Raw genomic sequence first — 18090 nt, 5'->3', positions numbered from 1 at the left:
GGAATTAAAAAAAAAAAGGGCAAAGCGATAAAGAAATAAATAGTGGAGTACGATGAAAAGCAAAATCAGAAAAAGCGATTAAATATGGCATTAAGGAGGGAGCGAGTGAGGTGAAGAGAATTACGGGAGAAACAGAACGGGGGGAGAAGGCGAAGCATGAAAATCTGGTCCTGCCGGAAATCACCGCCACCACCGTCAGCGCCGTCGTCTGCTACTCCGCAACTACCACCGCAACAATTGCTCCCACGACGTCGTTTCCCCGCTCCACCACTTGAATGAATGGGAAACTGCGGAACCAGAGAGGAATCTGCCGTAGTATCCAACGCGCAAGGTTCCAGATCTAGGGCTCGCAATTTTAGTATCAATTAGTTACATCATTTACTAATCGGCATCCTCTTCAATTCAATTTCACTGTGTTAACTCCGAACTCGCTCGCTCACTCACTCACTCACTCACATTGTTTGTATTTGGTTGCTTCAGTTCAGCAGCTTCACCATGCGGCGTCCTTGGGCGCCAGTGCGAGGAGTCAGAATGCCGGTAGCGAGAAGAAGCACGGTCACGGTCACAGGCACAATCTGAGTGAGTGCGCTTCGGATCTGAGCGAAGCGTGTTCGACACCGCGCGGTAACAATAACAACAGCACGCACGTGATAGCGTTCACGCTCTACGAGTTGGAGACCATAACGAAGAGCTTCCGCGGAGACTACATCCTCGGCGAGGGAGGGTTCGGCACCGTTTACAAAGGCTACATTGATGAGAACGTCAGAGTGGGACTCAAATCGCTCCCTGTAGCGGTTAAGGTTCTGAACAAGGAAGGATTGCAGGGACATCGAGAGTGGCTTGTGCGTTTTGCATCTTCTTCCTTTTTACTTGATTAATTTGTTTGTTTAATTTTGTGATTTTTGTGTGTGTGCAGACGGAGGTGAATTTTCTAGGGCAGCTAAGGCATCCTAATCTGGTGAAGTTGATTGGGTACTGTTGTGAAGATGATCATAGGCTGCTTGTGTACGAGTTCATGTTCCGTGGGAGTTTGGAGAACCACTTATTCCGAAGTACGGCCGTTTTTACGCTTTTGAAATGAAAATTTGGTTGTTTTCGTTCTTGCTTGGTTTAGGAATGCAATGGGTTTGGATCTAAGTGCAGTTCTAGTGTTTTTTACTAAAGAGTAAAACAGCTATGGTTCATAAATACTAGTACATAACGAATAAGTAATTTAACTAGGTTATGTTTAGATAGATTTCTCAACTAATAGTTCAAAGAAAAGAAAATAGAAAGTGAATCAAACTTAGCTTTTGGAGAAGTTAGACAGGATTTTAACTCATGGGAGGGGTTTGATTTGTTTTATCTGCTTTTTTCTTTTTCTTTTAAGTGATTAGTAAAAAGTTTATACAAACAGGGCCTTAAAGTGTAACATGCATTACTGGGATTGGATTTGGCTTTGCTGAAGCAGGAAGTTATGGATGTTGATTGGAAAACCAATGAAGTATTTTAAAGGAGCCTAGTTTCTGTGCTGCTGTTACATTATAATCCTTCGTAACAGAATCTAAGCCACTGAGTGCAGTACACTTGTAATGCATTAGAATTCCTGCGGAGAAAGTGGATATTTGGTTGCACTTGTTCTGTGTGGGAATGTGCTTTGAATTGATTGCACGACAGTTTTTCTAGATTTTCAGTTTAAGCTCTCTAAGATTGCCTAATTTATTTCAATTCTAGAGAGATTCTCACTGTTGTTTCCCCAGTTCAAGATAACACAGCCTTACAGTTTAAAATGCACTTTTGGATACGGTTGATTTAGAATCTGGAAATGTTGTTACTGATCTGCTTCAATATATTTTATTCACTTTGTAACTAGATAAATCATCTTGAACAATAAATTGTTCTGACTCTTTTTGTTCATTATTAGTTGTAATACTGAGTTAAGCTCAGACTTTTGCCTTCGGGTGTTTTTGAACTTGTGGATATGACCTTTCTTGATTCTTCCAGAGGCAACTGTCCCTTTATCATGGGCTACAAGAATGATGATTGCTATTGGAGCTGCCAAAGGACTTGCATTTCTCCACAATGCTGAAAGGCCGGTTATCTACCGTGACTTCAAAACGTCTAATATATTGTTGGACTCGGTAAGTTTCTGGTAGTTTAAAGTTAATTTATCTCTCTCTCCGTTGTATCTTATGGCTGTTATAAAGGAGTTACTATTTTTTTCACTGTGATACCAAATGATTTCATAGGATTATACAGCAAAGCTTTCTGATTTTGGACTAGCTAAAGCAGGACCACAAGGTGACGAAACCCATGTATCCACTCGAGTCATGGGTACATATGGTTATGCTGCCCCTGAATATGTAATGACTGGTATGACCATTGTTTTTCAAATATGTTGAATTTGTAAAAAACATGGAAACTACAAATTGCTTTAAAAACTTGAATAAAAGATTTGTGTACTCATCATGTTTTCTAATGTGAAGTAGCCAGAGGGAAAATTGTTGGATGGACCAAAAAAGAAGGTTTATGAAATAACTATGTTGGACTCAAGATATTGCTATCACATTGGGGGTCAATCCCAATTGTTTCCTGTCCTTCAATCCTGCAACTTGGCTACAGAATTTCTTAAAACGATCTATGCCGTCCTCTAAATATAAATTCAAGATCATTTTCTCATTATATGTCCTGATGTTTTCAAAATAACCAAAGCATTTTTACATTATATTGTCGCATACAATGAGCTACTGCCATTGTTCTGCATTCCCATGGGTGCATGTTTAAGCGTGCATTGACACATCTAAATTTGGCATTTGTGAAAATGGTCAGGCCACCTGACGGCTAGGAGTGACGTCTATAGCTTTGGTGTCGTTCTTTTGGAGCTCTTAACGGGAAGGAAATCAGTTGACAAGACCAGACCTGGGAAGGAACAGAGCTTGGTAGATTGGGCAAGGCCAAAGCTAAATGACAAGAGAAAGCTGCTACAAATAATTGATCCTAGATTGGAGAATCAATACTCAGTGAGAGCTGCACAAAAAGCATGTAGCTTGGCTTATTACTGTTTAAGCCAAAACCCCAAAGCGAGGCCCCTAATGAGCGATGTAGTTGAGACATTGGAACCCTTACAAAGTTCCAGTGTTGGTGCAGGTGAAGTCTCATTATCTGGATCAAATAGTGTGAGTGCTGGGCCTTTTGCGATGAACAAAATCTCTGACTACCGTATGCGCCAAAGGTTTTCAAACAATGTTGGTCCTGGTGCTACCTGTCGATCTCCAAACCCAAATTGTTCACCAGGTGCCCCAGCAGCACTACGGGTGAGATGATAATCTCATGCAGCTTTAAAACCCTGTCTTCTTGGTGTGCTTCTCGAATCTCCACTTATCTCAAGAAATAGTAGTTGTTAAAATGGGTGCATCCTTGTGTTTTGTTGCTTTGTACATGATAATGTGACAAGAAGCCCGGTGCATAATTTTTGTATCCATGTTTGGGCTTGTGTTCATTGGGTGGGAACTATTGTGTGGAAATATGTGTAGTTGTAATCGTGGTGGCATCAGAACTAATGTAACTGGCTTGGCTCCTCCTCACATCATCAGCAGTGGAACTTGGAAGAGAAAGACGAGCGAAACACGCAAGTACCTAATGATGTATTTTATTGGAGATTATTAGGGAAACTGAGGGTAAGAAGAGGTAATCATAGTTAACATTTCTATATCATCCACTAATTGCTATTTTAAAAAATAAAGATGGAGGAGGGTCATTTTCTACCTTTTTAAGCTTTTTCTAAGCTTCCTCCACTTTTTGTACTTCGTAGCATCTTCACTATAATATAATAATCAGTTTGTTCAACAACCACAGGTTCAACCAATAAATCAATCTAGTTACTTCTTTTTTGGAACAAAAACTATTCAATTTTTAAACCATAATACAACAAACTGGTTCTTTAAGAATTATTTCATTTACCAGAGACATGTTCGACATTACAAAAGAAAGAAATTAGCTAACAATATTGTATATTTAGTCCAGTTAAAGCATACCTTTGTAAACTAATCCACCATTCGAGAAAAAAAAAATTAGGTTCAAGTATATAATAATTTCACTTGTCATTATCATGTATTCTTTTTAAATCTATCATATCTCTAATAATAAGTATGAGAATGCTGGCATCTTCAAAAGTACAGGCAAAATTTGTCACGTGAAATTGCTGGTAAATTTCAGCAATTAAGTAAATTTATTGTAGGTTCAACATAACCTCAAAATAAGCACAGGGAGTGGAAGAAAAGAAAGGGAAGAGAAATAGGTCAAAATTAGTATAAATAAAGGTTGTTTAGTTGAAAAGAAATAAAATAGAAATTATTTTATTAAAGAGAGTAAAATATGAATCTCTAAAAGTAAATTTTTAAAATTATTTAATTTAAAAAATTAAATTATTATGTATTCAAATTAATTTCATATTTCTTTTTATCAATAATATTTTATATAATTAATTTTCATTATTATTATTAGGCTTAAATACATTTTCGGTCCCTGCAAATATAACTTTTTTTAATTCTTGCAAAAAATATTTGTAAGGTTTAAATTACTGAAATTTTCTTATTATTAATTTTCAGATCTTATCCTTAAATGTAATTAATTTAACACTAAAATGAAGAATATTAATTGATATAATTTAACTAACAGAATATTTTCAATTAAGATAAATATTAATTGATATAATTAAAGTAACAGAATATTTGCAACTAAGATAGTTAAATTTTTTGCATACGTAATTTAATTAGGTAATATATTTATTATTTAATATGTGTGCGTGTGTTTTAGCCAATAATTTAAATTTAACATTGTATTTTATTAAAAATTATTAAAATTGATTTTACATTTTTATGAATTACTAATTAAAATATATTAAAATTATATGTAATATTGAAAATTTATTATTATTCTTTTTCTTCTTTACACAATTTAAACTAATATGGAATAATTTTATTCATAATATATTACTATATTGTACTAACTATTCTTTGCTTACAAAACGATAAATTTATAATTTAAAAATAGATATCATATATAACGATTTTATTATAAACATTTAAAAAAAAAACTATAATCATTTATAAAATATACTAAAAATAATTTTCATAATACATTAAAAAAATGTGATTATATTATATATGAAAATATTAAATATATTACTAAATTGATTCGGTAATTTACATTTCCATTTTAAATATATTACTTAATTAAACATTTTCATTCTGTAGTTTATTTATACTAAATAATAAATATAGTACTTAATTAAATTATATACCTTAAATATTCTTTATTGCCTTATATTATTAATTGTATTTAAAAACAGCATAAGGTGGATAAAAAGCACACTCTGTTATGTAACTGAAAACAATATAAAAGTAGTACATTTTCTCAACATGGTTAATTATATTGCCTTATAAAATTATTTTCCTCATTTTTCTTTGCAAAACATTGTTAAAAGAGTAAATCCCATTTCATATTTTTAATATTTGCAATGTTTTTTCCTCTTTGCTTTCATCTTTATTCCTCTTCTCTCATTCTCATCCAAACTAAGCACAAATGGTATCAACATTTAATGATTCAAAACCATGTCCATAACATACACTTGTAAGCACAAACAGCACAACTTAGTTGCTATAACAAACAGAAATTGAAATCTAAAACTATTCAATAGTCATTTTTACGGAATACATTTTCACTAACTGATCAAACAAAAAAATAATACTTAATCACACAACACAACTCTCCATCAAATTCTCACACAGAAATAATACAATATAGGTTATTCAAAAGATAAAAAAAATGAAGAAAAATAAGTTGTGTTCGGATGGTAGCATAAGTTGAACATTTGGGTTCAAGTATACCTTCAACTACATAATTTAGTTGATCACCAAATTATTAGGAAACACTTTTTTGATACTTGTGTCAACTGTGTTGGTTAACTTGTAGAGAGGCAGAACACGATGTCCAACATAGTCTACCAAGTCGAACAAAAACCTATTTTTCGATAAGACTAAAAGCTTAGTGTCTGTCTATGTATGTGTGCTTCAAACGAGACACACTTTAGTCTCCAGACACGTGACCCTTGCCCTCATAGTATCTTTTCTCACTCTCTCCCTTCTTCTCATTTCGTTTCTGCATGCCAAAGAAAACCAGAAACAAGTGATGAGAGCAAAAACAAACAACATATGTTGGATGAAAACCAGATATTCTCTCTGCATGGATGTCTAATGAGATGCACACCACTAATCCAAATTGAAATGTTCATCTCTTTTCAGCAAGGCTCTTTTCCCCTCATCATTATTCACTAACATATAAATTCACACAACCTATCCAGGAATTTTCAATTTTGATGGGGCATTCTCGCCAACAAAAGTTTCTTCCCTTCATTCACATAACTTTAAAATGGATTCAAGATACTTTGTACCCAAAAAACCATAATGAAACAAAAGATCGCTTTTTCAAAGCAGGCAAACCTTAGTTTGCGATAATGTCTGCTATTTCCATTCTATATTTTCACACAAATCCAAATATTCTGCTTCTTTGAAATCAGAGAACAACGTAGTATTCTTGTCATTTATTTGTTGGAGAAAACAAAAAACATTTCCACAAACAAACCCACCGTTAGGCTTAGTGGACCGAGAGGTATACCTCACTCCCTTCTAAACATTAAACTTCTGCCTATATTACTTGCTCCAACTACTTTATATAGAGTCAAGTTACCCTCAAAATTCTTGAAATCAAACCTCATTTCAATAGGAGTGAGAAAATAAATTCACTCCTAACCTACCAAAAAGAATTGATTAAAATAGGTATATCAAATACAAAATCAACCCCATCAAACCCCTTCAAAAAAGAAAACGTTTACTTCTGCTTTAATGGAGTAGTTCACCCCCCTTTACCACCATATTTGTAACTTAGGAATTCCCTCCATATAATCAATGCCAAAGTCATTTATTTGCCAAGGAAGGCCTTAAAAAATAAAAAGTATCTAAACTACTAAACCAAATAGCCAAACAAGCCATAAAAGTTAAAATGGGAAAAATATCATCTATATTTCTGAACAACTAATGTGTGTAAAAAAAAAGGATTAACAGAAAGAAGAAGTGTGCTCCAAGAAAAGGACATCAGTACCTGTATGTCTGATTTTATTATGAAGTCGTTAGCTAACAAGACTAACTAGGATAGTAGTAATTAATGGATTGCTATTAAAATATTACTAGATTTTTTTATTATTTTCCCTATGCAATTATAATTGAGACAGGTTCTTTAAATGTATAATTCTGACATATTTTGACAACAAATCTCATACTACATACTAATCTCAAACTAACAAATCCAAAAGAGAAGTTAACCCCAACTACATATATGCTTGCTCTGAGTATTATACACTATACATACTAATTTATAATTTAGAGTGTAAATGCTACAGACCATCATAATAAGCATGCTAAATATGCTAGCCTTCTAATAGTAACAAGTATTATAAAATTGAAAAATAAGCCAAAGAATTCAACAATTACTTCTAACCAAACAAAGGTCTGAAAGTACCTGGTATGCCTCGTGATTTGAGACAATTCTTTTAATTATTGTAGTAGTTGTTATATCTACAGGACTTTCTAAAAGTTTGAAGACGCCCATGCTAATAGGAACAGCATATGGATTGCATTGTTCCTATACGGAAACCAATGTCAATAACTGATAAAAGGAGGGATAGTTGGAGATGCAGAAGCAACTTATACAAAAAAAAAGTAATAATTGTAAATACATTACTGTGGCACCATGTACCTTCTGAAAATCATTATTTTCTGCAATGGTTCCATGAACAACTAATGAGATGTTAAAAGTAGTGATCTGCAATCAAATAATTTAAACCAAGTGATTACTTAATTTAAAGCAAAATATGTAAAATGGAAACATGTTCCAACTGAACCAACCAACCAAGAAATTGTCAATAATATTTTGCTGCTTTGCAGTAACAAAACCTTATCTCAATAAGTGGGTTGGCTATGTTGCTGCACTTATAACTAAAATAAAAATAGGCAGATGCACAGAAAACAAAATTGAGAGAGAAAGAAGAGATTTTCAATGACATGAACTTAACCAACTTATGCAGTATATTACTAAAGGGTTACAAAGATAATATTAGTTAGAATGATCAAAACTAACATAAAGCAAATGAAAAAAAGGTAAACAAAAGAAATTTATTAGTAAACCAACACTGCCAGCTTGCTATGTATTAAAGAAATCAAAATCACTACTACTTTGAAACAGTCATAAGCAGAATCCTGATAGAAGCTATAAGTAAAGTCTTGTCCTGTAGACAATCTAAAACAAAGAACCATTTGTGTAAAAGGATAAACAGTGAAGGTTAATGCTCAAGTTTCCCCCTTTCATCAAATAGTGAACATCACCTAAAAGAAGACCAATTTAAAGGAGAGACATCATGTGTAATTACCAGGTACTGACTTAGAATTTCAAAATAAATAAGGGTGAATAAAATTTGTCAGTTAATAGTATTGCCATTACAGCATATATTAATAAATCTAGTGGCTCAATAATGTTTACTGCAATAGAAAAGAAAGAATCACCATGCACAAAATCAATGAAAAAATAGACAAGCTAATATGAGACTAACCATATCTTTCGACACCTCCCATGGTGCACCAATTATGACCTCGTCCACATAGCGACATGCTAAAACACTCAGACTTCTTTCATGAAGATTCATGATAGGTCGATGCGATCCTCTAGTTGTACTACAAAGAAAGAAATCACAATATAAAATTTCCAAACATTACCACCCTGTATGAAATATAAACATAACCAAAATTAGATGCTGAAATTTTACTAATTCAAATTTATAACTTACAATCAAACGCAAAAGAGTTTCTATTACTGTAAAACATAGTTTTTGGCAATGATGTAAGCCCAATAACTATGGAGCCTCACCCAAACACCATAAAAATGCAACAAATAAATAGAAAAGATAGATTAATCTTTAATACAATGATAGACAGAAGAAAAAAAAAAAAAAAAACAAGTCTTTCACATAAAACAAAATTATCATAATCCTGCGGCATATTTGGGACAAGACAACCACTTCAGAAAATCATTAAGCCCAAATGGTCAAATAGAAGCCAAGAACATACATAACCTTGTATTTAGAATTTTATACCACCCTATAATTCTTGAAAAAATCAAGGTGACAAATTACCTGCATCATATCTACACATGAGGTGACAAAGTACGATTAACTTTTTTTACTCGAGACTTCCTTCGTAGTACAAAAGATGCATTTAAAGTTGCAATATATAAAATGGTGCAAACAACTTCCAAGAACAGGCCCAAAAATAACTGTATCACCCCCTTATAATTTCAATATAAAGTCACCCATGGAAGAAAATGACCAGGTAGATTTTACATAAACCATTGTCACACTAGCACCATGGCAATGCAAACAATGGTGGCACCATAACAACAACCACCTAACAGACATTGGATCAGAAACTAGAATAGAATGATTATTGATCCAATTCCTATTTCCAATCAGTACCAGTATGATGTAGAATGGACAAGGGAAAAATATACAATAACTGAAAAAACTCACAGGAGTTCAAAGCCCTGTCTCTCACATAGTCCCACTCGATAGTAATTTTCATCAGCTAACTTCTCGAATCATCTCTTGCCTGTTATAGCCGCCTAAGTAATTACTTATGCTAACAGATTATAGGTCTCCTCTCAACTGACAAGGTCTAACTAACACGGGCAATCTTAACACATCCACATCATAGTGTGACACAATGAGTAAAATTCAACCTGCCTGCCCACCTTCAGTCATCCAATATGTCCAGCCCCGTGAAACCTACTTTGTACAATTCTTTTCCAGCTTGCTCTCATCATTTAGGTGATACTTCATGATCACACAATCATCATATATTATTTTTTCCTAGTATTGTTATTTCTGTTTTTACCTTTCTTTTAAATTAAGAATGTGATACTTTTGATAAGTTTGATATATCAAAAACTAGTTTAATTGCTTCACATTAGTAATATTTTATGCATCTGACATTTAGTATGGCCAGATGCACCTGACATTCACCAACTATCCATCCAGCTTATTTCCATAGTGAATTTTCTGGTTGCCACTATTCACCATTGATAACACTGATAATAGGTATAAAATAAAATTTTTAAAAATAAATAAATAAGGTTGACAACCTGACTGTCTGATCAGTGTGTATTCCAACAAGAAGAAAATCTCCGAGATCCCTAGCAAGCCTCAAGATCTATATAACATAAAGGTCAGTCCGATATACATTAAAACAATCTAAATAGAAGTAGTAGCATATAAGTAAAAAGTATTGCAACGTACCAGAATACAATTTACCACGTCACACCCTCCCAAAATAACCCCCATCTTAATGACAGGCATTTATTTTGCCAGATATAACAGTTAGGCAAATGACAATAGATTATTCAATAAGAGCACTTCAAAACAGGATATTAATTATCTTATGTTTCTTTCTCACTAGCCACCACTCAATGTTGTGAAACTGACACATTTGATTTGACACAGGTGCTTGTTTGGATTACTTTGCAATAAAAAACAGCTTACAATCAATATATTACTAAGCTGAGAGAGATTTGAATAAAAAGCTGTTTTTAGGTACATGTAACAGAGTCTTCAAACTATACCTCCACATGTCCAGCGTGAAAGAGATCAAAAGCACCATCTATATATACAATGCGAGAATCAGGTCCAGGACCCTGGAACAGCATGAATAAATTATCAAGTGACATGAAGAAATTACTACATACAGTACAGGTACAGCTTACACAAAGCATGGATCTACGAAAAATCATTTGGAAAAAAATGTTACACTATCTCAAAGTAGCACAAAATAACATTTCTTGATCTCTTCACATAATCACACTCCAAAAAAATTAGAAAATCACAGGCTTGAAATTTAACTAGATTTACTCTCCATAACTCTGGGCCCCGTTGCTAGTCAATTAAGATGACTGAACATGTTCACATCAATAGCAAAAGTTCTCCAATGAAGGTCAAGCAAGATAAGTCACTCATGTCTCCCACAACCAGAAAGCCGTGTTTGTTGTAACTTGTGTAGCATTCAAAATTCAATTTGCTTTTTCATTTTTCAGTTTTTCGGAAGGTTGCTTTTTAACAGCTTCGAAGGGTGATCATGGGTTCCATTGCCATGAACCTGAACAATCAGACAGGACCTAACATAAAGGTAGTCTGGGTTAATTCAGGTAATAAGGATCCGTTTTAGGTAGAAGAATGGCAGTGATGGATTTGTGTTGTTATTTTGTTTATTTTTATTAAGCCAGTGAACTCAAGCTGGATTTGTTATGTAAAACTAAAACCTCAACCTGTGCCTCACTCAAGTAAGCCAAGTGATTGTCCTGATCCCAAATTTAATGGCAACACCTGGCCCATTTAAATTCTGGCATTTTTCTCCAACCATGTACACCAAAAACTGAGAAGTGAACAGCACCAAATCCATTTAGCAACAAGGTTCAATTTTTTACAATTCTCAGGCCCTAGGCTTTCCTGACAGTTGATTTTCAAGTAAAAAGAAATATTGCTAGCTCTTCCAGTCCATAAGTTAATATAAACAAGTCTAATACAGAAGCCAAATTAAATTCTTAAAAGTAATCTAAATGAGAAGGAAATAAAAAAAAATGCATTTGTCAACGACAAATGATCAAAGACTAGTCTTAAAGACCAAAATCATGGTGTGAATCATGATTCAAGCATAACAAAGACTAAAGGCTGCAGAAATAATGTGAGAACTAAGGAAGTTGATAGCAAGCTAAGAGCAACTAGAAATCAGAATGAAGATTTTACATGAACATACCCTCCCATTTGAGAACTGAACAATTCTACGAGATGTTGGCAGAAAATGAGATATACGAGTTCCACTTGCAGTTGCTGCAGGTGAACCAGGTTCAAACTTTGGACTGTGGCCATTGCTGAACTGCCTTTGTAAAGAAGAATGATTGTGACTGTCACTTTTAGACCTTTCTCTTACACAGAGAAGCATGCGACCTGGGTAAGAAATTATTATATACTTTAATTTTATATATATGTGAGGACTGTAAGGGAAACCCAATCAGAAAGAAATATAACCTAAAATGGAAAACATAAGCACCAGCTAAAGTGCAAATGAATGCTTGCACAAAGTAAACATCAGACAAACAACACAAAAAACCATTTAGAATGGAACAATGAGTTACAACCGTTGCTAGTTCAGAGAGAATGGTCCAGAGGTTTCGTCATCCCGTTAGGTGGACAGAACCACAGTCAATGGAACCATGCAGAGTAAGGAAAGCAGTCTAAAGAAAAGGTAAGGTCTGAAAAGTCTTCTAAAAAATTTAGTCAATTTGTGAGAAGGAAATCTGTTGCATAATTACATAATTTGAGAACAAAGATTCACCCATTTACCAAAATTTCCAAATTAAGCTTCACCACAAAACTAACCGAAATGGAAGGAACATATGTTAAATTCAAGTTCATTTAACATTTTGCTTATATACAATGAGAAAAAAAAATATTTGAGAGAAGAAAAGGAATATAAAGCTTAAGGAGTGATGATAACTTATCCTCCACCACACCAGAAAAAAAAGATATGGCATGTAACAAAATATATATACATGCACACACACACACACACATATGGAGACGCAGAGGGAGAGAGAGAGAGAGAGATGGATGGATAGCTATGGGATAGGATCTCTTGGTATAAGTCCACTTATACCAAATATTACCCGTCAATTTAAAAGGATGTAATGGCCCATAAATACTTGAACTAAAAAAATTGAAAGAAAAAATAGCATATGACTTGTTTTAAAACATATCTTTGTCCTTTCTTTTTGCTTCCATTGCCCTGTATGCTCCCACCGAAAATACTAGTACTGGAAATCAATAATAAACCCCCAATTGTAATGAAATCTTCACAATAAACTAAATAATTACATTCATTTGGAAACAGTTCACAAAATACGCAAGTGTTTTCCAAACCTTTAATTTTTTAGCAATGCCTTACCAGCCAGAGCACAGCAAAGATAGCGGTTTTATTTTCAGATAAAAGATTTCAAGCATTGAGTATGATTTGCAGTATTAGCAGAAACAGAACTGGAATGGATGAAATTGAGATGGGTTGATTTGTACTAAAACAGATTGTTAAAGGTAATTTATAGCAAGAACAGCCCTTGCCAATTCTAAATTCCTGCAAAATTAAAATTTGGTTTTAAACATAGAGAGAGAGAGAGAGACCAAACTGTCGAGGGGAGGGGGATAAAAATGATGGAAGATCCGATAGCTAGTTTATTGCTGCAGCATCCTATGGCAAATCCATGCTGGCAGATTAGAAGAAGCATGGCAGCAGCTTCAGGCGGAGGGGCAGCAGTGTGTAACCTTCTTCAACTAGGCCACTGCCTCAAATTCATCCTTTACATGGGATTGCTAGTAATTTTTAGTTTTGCCCAGGTTAATGCAGAAGAGAAAGGCCAGCCTAAAGTCACTTTTTTTGAATATTTTTATTTTTTGGTCAAAAATAATATAAACTGTAAGATTTAGTTACATCATCAACAGTTCAGATTCATACACACTAATACCGTCAATACCAAATGCATTTATCTAAGTATCACAATCTCTTTAACACGTAAACAACAAAAGAATATTCTCAAGTATTTGTATCCAATTATTTATTATGATAGAGCCTAGCAGTTGCATGATAACCAAAGAAAGAATGCAAAGCAGTATAAATCTAACCAACAATATCAGTGCTTGAAACCCCTTCAGTGCGCTTTATCTGCTTATACCGACCAGCCTTCTTAGCATGAGCATAAGCATCAGTTCCATCCGGAAGAACACAAGGATCGTCCCCGTGAATAATGTAATCAATCTTGTACTCATCAAAAAGCTTCTTCATAAACTCCTCAGTTATCGCATAGGGAGCTTCAGGAATAACCTCATCCACCCACTTCACCGCATTCACCATCATCAACCTAACACCACAAAAAACACACTAAAAGCCACATCAAGATTAAAACAAACAAACAAACAAACAAACAAACAATCAAGTTTCACGAAAAAGTTAAGAATCCGGCTCCTCTAAGGCGGGCAAGATTGCTGTGAGTAATATCAGGTATCAATAAGAAAATCAACTTTTGATACTTTAACCAAGGTTTTTAAAAAAAAGGTCCACGAACATTATGCTCAACCTCAAGGGCTTCCGGCAGAGGTCCACCTACAAGATTACTACACATACTCAAACCGCAAGGAATTCCACCTCTCTGCAGCTACTCAACACCATGGAGAAGGCGAAAATCCGCGACCACAGTGTAAAACTTTGATTTTAACACATCTATGATTTGTTATACACATGCCAATGACATGGACAGCTTCATCAACCAATCATTTTATTACCCTCCAAGGCAAATTGCTGACACTAGAGGAACCGGATCCCAAAAATGAAGAAACAAATAAATGACATTCTAAACAATGCCAAAATCTCAACCTACAAGATCACCACCCCAAAAGAAACGGTAAATTAAATTACAAAAGGGAACACAGAGATGAAACCTTTCGTGAAGAGGGGTAACGGGAGGACCCTTGTTGGCAATGATCTCGGCGTCACTAACAACCCCAACAATCAACTGGTCACCCAGGGCACGAGCTTGGCGAAGGGCATTGCAATGGCCATAATGCATCATGTCAAAGCAACCGTCCATGTAGACGCGAACGGGTTTCTTGTTGCGCTTTCGGGTCTTCCAGAACATTCCAAGCTGGCTAGAGTACGCACCCAGCAGTGACACCCCCACGATCACCCCTCCCACCATGCACGTCACCACCCACTTCGTCGTCGCCGGCTTCTCCGTCCCCGCCTCGTAACTACCCATTTTCCCTCCCTCTCTCTCTCTTTCTCTCTCTCTCTCTCTTTCTATCTCTCTCTCTCCCTGGATGTTGATATCTCTGTATCACCGCTGCTTCTCCTTCCTCATTCGTAGCACCACACACAAATGGAATGGAATGGAATGAAAAGCGTAGCGAATTGGAATTGCGAAAGCAAAATATTCGGCCTCGGTGCGACAATTCTAATTCTAAGATTCCGTAAAAATGGGCCAAGTGTAAACCCAACCGACACAACGTTCGAGACACAGCCCATGACTTGTCTTTTTTGGGAATTTATTTCTACACCCCTATATTTTTCTTCCTGCACCCCTAAATTCTTTAAAATACCGAAATTACCTTTTCACAGTTTTATGTGATTCCAGTGTTTTCAGAATAGGAAATTTGGAAGAGAAAAAATTATTCTAAAATATCTGGACTACATTTTTTTGATTTTCAGATTAATAAATCCATAGTTATTAAAATGTATTTCGAAAAATATGTTTCAGAAATATTTCAGAATAATCTGGAAGTATTTTTAAAAGGGTCGTCTTTTTTTATTAAAAGTTCCGAACTTTGAAGAAACAGCTGACTTTGACTTCCTGTACCACCCATTTTTTAATCTGCACCCTTACATTTTTTAAAATTACGGTTTTATACCTCTTAAAAGTGATTTTTGGATTATTTATTCTGAAAACTTTTTCTAAACACGCTTTTCATAATTTACAAAATATTATTTTTGGAACATATTTTTCAAAAGAGGATAAGATTTTTGGAATAAAATTTATAAAACACAGCTTTCTAAAACACTTTTTCTAGAATTGGATTTTCAGAACAAACTTTATGCATTTTCTCAAATGAGTTTTATGAAACAAGCTTTCTGAAACACATGAAATATGTTTTGTAACAGATTTGTTGTGTGTCTTTTGTCTTTTTCTGCGTCAATGATAGTGCAATAGCGAAGGCAGCAATGGTGGAAATCGAACGTAGGGTAATTCAGTTATTTCACCAATTGTGGAGGTGCAGGTTGAAAATGGGAGGTGCAGGAAAACAAAGCCTGAGACAAATATTGGCACAATTATAGCCCATGGGCTTTTCTGCGTCGCTCTTAAGAAGCCTTGGTCAAGACATTTTAAGATTGCATTGCCTCCATTTTAGCAGCACGAAAATTTTATTTCATTTCCATTTTGTAAAATGACGTCACAACATTTTATAAGATATATCTTAGGGTTAATTATTTTTTAAGCCTTTTCTCTTTTTTTATGTTGATTTATACCTTTATTCAGTTATAGAAACTTTGGTTAATAATAGTATCTTACTAAATTTTCATTTGCATTTTAAATTATGTTAATCAATAATTTGTCGCCCTCGCTTAATAAATGGTTGTGTCATTAAAAATTATTGATTAGATTGATAACTTTTGAATATATTCTTAATTAAACACTTTAATTATTTAAATATCATTTCATAATTTAACGTTTTTCCAAATTGTTCGACAAAGTTTAAATTATTTGGACAAAAAAAAAATTAACGTTTGAACATATAAGAATGCCTTAATTATCACTTTAATTATTTAAATATAATTTCAACAAAGTTTAAATCATTTGAATTAAAAAATTAATCAAAGAAGAATAAATATAAATATTTTCTTCTCTCTTTTTTTAAGCAAATTCTACTACACAACATTTGGTTCTTTTACTAACATAATTTTATAGATTAATTACTGAAATAGGTAAAAAAAAATTGTTATGTTCTCACCATTTCAACCTTGTTACGCTACTTTAAAATATTCATTAATTGCTTGTAATAGTAAACATTTATTAATAATGAACTTACTAACCTCAGTTAACCCCATAAGAAATAATTCATTATTATCAATCCAAGAACATGAAAAATATATTTACACACAACATGGTGGAAAAAAAAGTCACAAAAACAACATAAATACTGAGTTTTGAGTTTGTCTATTTGAAGATCACATTTCTCCTTATATAGAACTCATGTAAGAAGTCATTCATCTAATATCTAACCAACACATAATAAATAACTCTACACATTATTTCATAATTTTACATGTGACTTAAAATGTTCACTTATGAGTTGATGGAAAATTCATAAAATATGCATATCACTAACATAACATTTATATGATTCCAGTTTTCCCAGAAAAGTCTTCTTAAACATTTTAATTGGAAAACCATTTAAGGCCATGTTCATCCAATAGAAAATAATGTTCAATTTAAAAATGGTAAACAACTTATAAAAACTCCAAAAGCTTATCAAAGACACCATAAACTAGAAAAAAAAAAACTAAAATATGTCTAAATCATAACAAGTAATCAATCATTATTCCTTTGTTAAAAAGAACTTGGAAAAGATTGAGTTTTCTCTTTACCTAAGAGTGTTTCGATCTTAATCTTTACTTGTTCAACAATAAATGGAACTTCAGAAAATACTTATATCCTAAAATATAATTAAGGTGAAAAGAGAACTTGGTTGATTAGAGAAAGTACATACTAAGTTTAGGTCAACCAAATAGTAAATGGGATTTTGATGTGCTTACCCTATGAGATTGTTGAGAATACTTTAAACAAGCCAAGAGATTAATCACTTTCTTTACTCATCTCTCTCAAACCTCATGCTCACCAATTTGGCAAAAGGCTAAAGACTTCCAAAAAAAATCCCTTTAAACACTATTATATAGAAGGAGGGAAAAGTAGAGTAATCAAAAGATATTTGGACATGATTAATCATTAGACAAATTTATATCAAACACAATTATTTGATGGACAGTGCCATGCTTCTTCTACCTTGTTATTCATCTTTTTAAAAAGTTGACTTATAAATTCTTTATTCTTAACACTAAAGTGTATTATACAATAAAATAATAATAAAGTTAAATTATCAAAATTATAAATTTGAATAAAGTGTTAATTATTGTTAATTTTGTTGAAGTTACATTAATTATTTTGTAATTCATGTAAGTCAAATCACAATTAAGCGAATGAGTTTCATGAGTTTTGATTAGTAAACTTATAATACTCGAATATGATGTTAGGACTTTGTGGTATTTTAAATCAAATTCAATTAATTGATTAAAAGTCTATATAAATAGAATAAAAATCGATTTGAAAAGAATTTTATCAAAAAATAAACATTAAATATAA

General features: G+C 33.4%; 2 protein-coding genes across 2 annotated transcripts; one reads left to right on the top strand and one right to left on the bottom strand.

The window, feature by feature from the left end:
- LOC137826780 (probable serine/threonine-protein kinase PBL8) lies at nucleotides 1–3782 on the top strand. The gene is made up of 6 exons (XM_068632918.1): nucleotides 1–331; nucleotides 481–842; nucleotides 917–1052; nucleotides 1984–2120; nucleotides 2229–2352; nucleotides 2809–3782. The coding sequence occupies exons 1-6, from the start codon at nucleotides 280–282 to the stop codon at nucleotides 3300–3302; spliced, it is 1305 nt and encodes a 434-aa protein (XP_068489019.1). The 5' UTR covers nucleotides 1–279; the 3' UTR covers nucleotides 3303–3782.
- A 1771-nt stretch (nucleotides 3783–5553) lies between these two features.
- Nucleotides 5554–15137, bottom strand: LOC137826781 (ethanolamine-phosphate cytidylyltransferase). The gene is made up of 9 exons (XM_068632919.1): nucleotides 14618–15137; nucleotides 13805–14040; nucleotides 11889–12079; nucleotides 10702–10773; nucleotides 10225–10292; nucleotides 8642–8762; nucleotides 7792–7857; nucleotides 7555–7677; nucleotides 5554–6138 (listed from the first exon to the last, which is right to left on the bottom strand). The coding sequence occupies exons 1-9, from the start codon at nucleotides 14932–14934 to the stop codon at nucleotides 6067–6069; spliced, it is 1266 nt and encodes a 421-aa protein (XP_068489020.1). The 5' UTR covers nucleotides 14935–15137; the 3' UTR covers nucleotides 5554–6066.
- Between the last annotated feature and the right edge of the window lie 2953 nt (nucleotides 15138–18090).

The sequence above is a fragment of the Phaseolus vulgaris genome, chromosome 8, assembly GCF_000499845.2.
Source record: "Phaseolus vulgaris cultivar G19833 chromosome 8, P. vulgaris v2.0, whole genome shotgun sequence".
Taxonomy (NCBI): Eukaryota; Viridiplantae; Streptophyta; class Magnoliopsida; order Fabales; family Fabaceae; genus Phaseolus; species Phaseolus vulgaris.
Note: the sequence above shows the minus strand (reverse complement) of the source record. Positions and strands in the feature narration are given on the sequence as shown.